Below are 6,121 nucleotides of genomic sequence, written 5' to 3'. Positions count from 1 at the left end.
TGGAAGATGTCGAAGCAGGGCATCATCGAGGAAGGTGCTGGTAGATCCTGCAGCCGCCAGTATTCACCGTCCAGGAGCCCGCTTGTACCCACGAGGGATCCGTCCGCCTATACTCCATGCAAAGATGCCGAGCGTTGTAGTCACGGGGATGGAGCACCTCGGAAACCTCGGTCCTCAGGCACATGGATCTCGCCGCAGTGGCTCGTGGCCGTGAAGAAGCAAGAGAGTGAGCGGTGAGAGGGGTGGGGAAGGGGATCTCACCGCAGCCTCATCGGATCTCGCCGCCACCTCGACGGATCTCGTGGGCCTCCATGCCCAGCCGCGGAGCACGTGGATCCACAACCAGGAGCTCTTTTCTCCATAAATCCACGTAGTGCAGATCCTTGAATGGTGGCTGGGGATGATGGAGAAGATAGAGAGGAGAGAGAAAGGGAGAGCAGAAATGAGGGAGGACCGGAGGAGAGAGAGCGTCAGGTGAGAGCCGGAGAGGATAGGAATAAAAAATCCTATAATACCTTAATGCATCCACTAATTACTCAGCTCCCTCGCCTAATCCCGTGCCCTCTATTCTACCGCTGATTTGAGATCTAACGCATCTGCAAATGCCCACCCGGGTATACAGCCTCCGGAAGGGATTTTCGTAGGTGCCGGACCCGAGCGCTGCCGTATCCGCTCGCTTCCACCAGTGCGGAGGGGCAATGGTGCACGGGCACCCGGCACGCGCACACGCTTCGGCGTCCGGGGAACGTGCCCGGCCGGCGTCCGTGCGTCATGCGTGCGCGTTCCGTCCGCGCGGTGCGGCACGAGCGAATCGATCGCCGCGCGCGGGGTTTGTCTGCGGGGGAAATGCTGCTGCAGCCGCCATTCTCCTGACCCGGCGGGTGACGCGCGCGACGCATGGCTACGCGCCTCAGACTCGGTCGGGAACTCGGGATCGTCCGGCCGGTTATTTGACTAGGCTTGTACTGCAGGAAGTAAAACTTCACGCCGTTATAGAGCTAGCAAATGTTTAACGATTAACCTTCTAGCAAATGTTCAACGATTAACGAATGCAACAAGTCAAATGTAAAATAGCAATCAATTTTGCCAGCATGAGTGATAGGCTACCAGCCCTTCCAAAAAAGAAAACTCTGTGTGTAACACTGTTACAAGTAGTATTGGTATCTGCACGACACATTTGCTACTGCCTACTTGTACTCGTTTTCGACCCGTGATCAGTTCAAGTCTTCAAGACAGCGCCAGCGACGAGGACATGCTGCCGCCGCCCTTGGCCACGGCGACGTAGTTGAACGGCGGCCCCGAGAGCCGCCTCGCGCCCTTGAAGAACTCGCCGCAGTGCCCGGCTCCCGCCCCCGCCGCCGAGGACCGGGGCCTCAGGAGCTCGGCTGCGCTCGCAGCGCCACCGCTGCTGCCGCTGGACGACGCGCCGCTGCGCACGGACGGCGCGGAGGACGCGTGCCTGCCCGCGTCGACCCGCTTCCGGTTCACGGCGCAGGGCTCGGCGGCGCGGCCGAAGCTGCTGCCGGGCCGCTTCAGGTGCGGCATCGCCTCCTTCTCGCTCAGCAGGGTGCGCAGCTTCTTCTGCTCCTGCGCCAAGGAAAATGAAATCACTTCAGGGTGAGCTCAGAAGCCTAGTGTTCTTGCCGGTGCCAAACAATTGCGGTAATGTTTTCTCTTACCCTGAGCCGCCTCCTCTCCTCCTCCTGCCTCAGCCTGGCTTGCTTGTGCTCCTCCAGGACGGCCACCAAGCGAGCCCCGTCGTACAGGAACGGCTTCTTCCTCTCGCTCTCCCACGCGAGTGTTCGGCTCATCAGGTTGTCAACGATGGCTGCAGATTTACATTTACCAACAGTGAGTTAGTGTAAGCGAACATCTGGCAGACAGAAAGCTGAGCTCAAAAAAAGCTTCAGAGATGCAACTGGAATAGCCCAAGTCATATGTGATTTTGTGAATGTACCTGGGATCTTGGTGATGATGAGCCTTGCTTTCTCGGCGCGTTTCAGGTTCAGGCGTGCGATTCTGCCAGTACTGAACCTGTTCTCATCCTGAAAGCAACATTTCCTTATTTGTCATTATCTTTTTATCGCACAAGAAATTCAGTTGTCAATCAATATGTCTGAATGCACATTTGGACATACCTGATTGTACTCCTCGAGCCATTGCTCCTCCTCGCAAGCCAACAGCCACTTGTTTATCCTGTCCATGATGTCTTTCCTGGACTGCAGCTCTTCCCTGGCTCTCGCGATCTGTTCGTCGATGTTGGCCATGAGCTCGGAAGGATTCACGAGGCCTGAATAAGATGCCACCCAACATTAGACATAGCCCTGACATCACCTTCATCTAGAACGCAATTCAGTAGCAAACACACAGAGCTCTGACTAAACTATACCGGAATCGATCAACGCAATGGATTTCTCCGGCACGGTGCTTGCATCGGGCTCCACGTGCATGTTCCTGCAGATGTTCTCCAGCTCCAGACGCCTCTTGAGCACGAGCTCCTTCATCCGGCCGGCCTTGAGCCGCGTCAGCCTCTCCACCTCCTCTTCCGTCTGCAACATGACGATGCAACAGCTTAACAGATCAGTTTCAGTCACTGACATTGCAACTGAATGTCTGAATCTAGTACGGTACTACTGCTGAGCGACTAGAACAGGGATCACTGCGGCACCTTCTTTATGGTTGCTACTGACAGGACACCGGATGACAGGGACTCCTTTTCAGGGTTCAGAACGGCCGTCACCTTCCTGAAACCCCGCCGCTCCTCCTCCGGCGAGTCCATCAGCTCCCACAGCTCCACCAGCGGCGCCACGGCCTCTCGCAGCTGCAATGCAATGCAGAACACGCCGATCGATAAGCAAAGCAACAGGATGTGTGTCTCGGCGTAGTACGCGTTCAACAAGAAACATTTCAGATTCAGGGGAAGGCTGGTAGCAGCACACACCATGGCCGCGCGCTTGGCCTTCTCGGAAGTGAGCATCGCCACGACCTGGGCGAGGCTGCCCAGCGTGCTGTCGCTGATGCTGGTGGGCTTGCCGGGGTCGGCCGTCTCGTGCAGGCCCGGGTGCACCTCGTTCACGAGGGCGATGAAGTCCTCGCCGAGCATGTCGCACAGCGAGTGCACCTCGGTGACGTGTTCCAGAACTTTGTGGAGCCGATCGGACTGCAAAGTTCCACAATCTGTGTCAGTTCGTCAGTGTCATTGTTTTTTTTTTGCTCAGTTGTCAGTGTCATGTTGCAGGTGACTGGTGAACCAATACCAACTGAACGACATGAACAGAGTAAGACTAAACTGACGGTCCTCCTACTCCTTGACAGGCCCATCTCACCTAAGGTTAAGACCTGGGTGTTTCTGTTAATCAATGATTTGTGATAAGAAGTCCCTGGATCTGTTAATCTGTTACTTCGAGTTTCCTGTCTGAAAGCGCACATTCAGAACTTTCAGAATCAGAACCAGGAAGGCGTCGGTTGCCGTACCTTCTCTTTCTGGAGACTCGTCAGGCGTGCCTTGTACTCGTTCATCCTCCTGATCGTCAGGTCATGCTCCTCCACCTCGCTGGCCCTGGGGGAGCCCTCGTAGCCGTAGCTCCTCCCTGCAATTTCAGCAGCGATCTTCTCGATTTCCCAACTGATGTCAGCGAACTGCCTGCTCCGTTCTGCTTTTATCGCCCTCAGTTCTTCCAGCAGGGACGTCGCTGACGACACCCGCTCGGTCAACGACATGGTCCATTTGTTTACCTAAAGGAGATCACGACAGCGTACCATTAGTAAAGGTAAAATCAAGTGCTGAATTACAACGCCTTGAATAAAACTGTTTCAGTCTTGAGTTACTGACAAGAATATTCTGAATGTGTGAAAATGATTAAGTTGGTCTTGAGAAATACTCCCGTATTGTGTATACTATCCTCTTACTACCATAAACTATAATTTTTTTCGGACTGACGGACTGTACCATCTCTTTCTCAATAGAAATTTACCACTTAAACTATAATTTTGTACTGTATCAATGTCCAGAAACTACACGCAGGAGTAATTACTTGTGAGTGCAGGAGTAATATTGTAACACCATACTACTGTAGTTATCCATTTTGATTTTTAACAGTGTAAAAATATTTCAGCAGGAGCAGTATTAGTTTGAACAAAAGACTCACAGAACTTTTTTACTGGTGCTGTACTATTCACTAAACACTACCCAAACTACCGCGCGGGGAAGAAAAAGAAAACGAAATGGAAGAAAGCGATACCTTGAGCTGCGGGCTGTTGTCGGCGCCGAGCGCGGCGGTGAGCGCTGCGATCTCGGCCTCCCCGGCGGCGAGCGACTGGTGCAGCAGCGCCCGCTCGCCGGTGGCCTCGTCGACCTTGCGGCGGTACACGCGCATGCACTCGGCCTCCAGGTCCCGCACCATCCGCTCCCGCTCCTCCCGGCTCTTCCCGATCTCCCCCCACAGTTGCTGCGCATACAGGCGGCAGTCAGCAACCACTGCACAAGTGCAAGCACTCGCAAACGACATAGAACGCACGGCCACAGCCCACAGCCACGCACCTTGAGCTCCGCGAGCAGCACGCCGCAGCCGCCGGGCTCCGCGCCTCTGCCGCCGCCACCCCCGTCGCCGCCGGTGACTGACCGAAGCAGCGGCATGCCGTACAGAAGCTCCGCCGCGGTGACGGCCTCTCCCATGGACGACCTGCCGGCGAGCGCCTCGCTCCGCGATTGAAAGCCGGGGTTTAAGAGGGGTTGTTGCTGATGCGGAGCAGCACGGGAGGTCGGAGAGGAGGCGTGTACGTCGTGTCGGGTTGGTTGGAGTCGGGTGAAGGCATATATAGCCAAGGATCAGGCGGGCCGAGCGACCGGGCTAGCTAGCCGGCCAGCCGGCCGCGGGTCGTTGCATGATTAGTTGGGATCGCTCGCCGACGTCGCTGTCGGCCGCGCCGGGGAGCTATAGCGCCGGTGCGGGTGATGGGTGTGGTGTGGCCAGCCACGCCGCCGGCTCGCTGGTTGATTCCGTGTAGGCCCCCGCGCTAGCTGCGAAAGGCGAGGGGGGAAAAAGAAACGAAGCCTCGCTAATAAAGCCAGGGTTTTGGTGCATGGGTGGATGGATGCTTGGTCCGCCACCTGCTGTTTTGTGTGCGTGCGTGTGTTTTGCTTGCCTAATATGCAGTTAGGGCAGAATAACCATCATGCCCTGACTGTTAATCGATCACCAAAACTGATGATTAGGTACTGGCTTCAATGGCCAATGCATTCGCGTCTGCAAAAAGCTTGGGCAAAATTGAAGCCTGCAGACCAGGTCAAGGGTAGCATTTGCATTGTCATATCGCAAAGCAAGGAGACAAACATAATAGTGTACCGGGTGCCGTTCGTCCATTTCTTTCATCATATATATATATACATGTATGATGTACAGGTTGATAGGAATGCGTGATGCTCTCATGGGTCACGATCGGAGTCCGGCCTAGCGGAAATACGTTGGGCCGTGCTTTTCATGCACGGAGAAAACGCTGCCAATAATTAAGCTATCATCTAACCTAGCTACCAGAAAAGGCTCATGTCAGAGGATTTCATTCGCATTCACACACGCGTATATATGCTTTCAGATAATTTTATTGTACCCCTATGTATTTCTCCTCTGATTGTTTGATGATTAATTAGGCCCCTCTGATTTCCAGGAAGAGCTGTCGGTCTTAATCTGCGAGGTTTAGGTTAAGCAAGCGAATGGCTTGAGCAGAGCATCTCGTGAGGTCAACCACTACTAAAAATCGACCACACACCAGAAGCCCTGATTGGGAGTTGGGGCAGCGTGTGTTCCCAAGCCTTTGTTCCAGAACAGTGCCAGCCAGTTGTTGCAATTGCCATTGCAAGCCCTGGCCCAAACTGAATCATGCATGCATGATTAAATTGGTCTTGGTGATGAGTCCCAAACCCCATTGATCACATCCTTGCTAGCACCAAACATGCATATTAATTTCTTAATCTTCTTTGTCTCGAACAGTTTAAGAGAGAGATAGAGAGAGTCAGTTCCGTGTGGGCTCCTCGTATGATGCAAACATTCTAACAGTCCATATCATAGAACACCGATGAGCACTTAAAGAAAGCAATAAAGAGGAGGGGAGTTCTATGGGCAGG

General features: G+C 54.2%; 1 protein-coding gene across 1 annotated transcript; it reads right to left on the bottom strand.

Annotated features, from left to right (window-relative positions):
* Positions 1-999: 999 nt before the first annotated feature.
* LOC117836564 (65-kDa microtubule-associated protein 6) lies at positions 1,000-4,809 on the bottom strand. The gene is made up of 10 exons (XM_034716018.2): positions 4,541-4,809; positions 4,242-4,448; positions 3,475-3,735; positions 2,942-3,160; positions 2,669-2,821; positions 2,390-2,549; positions 2,139-2,290; positions 1,958-2,045; positions 1,680-1,828; positions 1,000-1,587 (listed from the first exon to the last, which is right to left on the bottom strand). The coding sequence occupies exons 1-10, from the start codon at positions 4,673-4,675 to the stop codon at positions 1,228-1,230; spliced, it is 1,884 nt and encodes a 627-aa protein (XP_034571909.1). The 5' UTR covers positions 4,676-4,809; the 3' UTR covers positions 1,000-1,227.
* Between the last annotated feature and the right edge of the window lie 1,312 nt (positions 4,810-6,121).

The sequence above is a fragment of the Setaria viridis genome, chromosome 9 (genome assembly GCF_005286985.2).
Source record: "Setaria viridis chromosome 9, Setaria_viridis_v4.0, whole genome shotgun sequence".
NCBI lineage: Eukaryota > Viridiplantae > Streptophyta > Magnoliopsida > Poales > Poaceae > Setaria > Setaria viridis.
Note: the sequence above shows the minus strand (reverse complement) of the source record. Positions and strands in the feature narration are given on the sequence as shown.

What these genes read in the sequence shown, in the direction of transcription:
- LOC117836564 (XM_034716018.2), bottom strand. Translation starts at nt 4,675, where the DNA reads ATGGGAGAGGCCGTCACCGCGGCGGAGCTTCTGTACGGCATGCCGCTG. An exon ending in CAGTAGCAACCATAAAGAAG is followed by an intron (nt 2,550 to 2,668) that starts GTGCCGCAGTGA and finishes GTCATGTTGCAG; the next exon opens with ACGGAAGAGGAGGTGGAGAG. An exon ending in CATCATCACCAAGATCCCAG is followed by an intron (nt 1,829 to 1,957) that starts GTACATTCACAA and finishes GTAAATCTGCAG; the next exon opens with CCATCGTTGACAACCTGATG.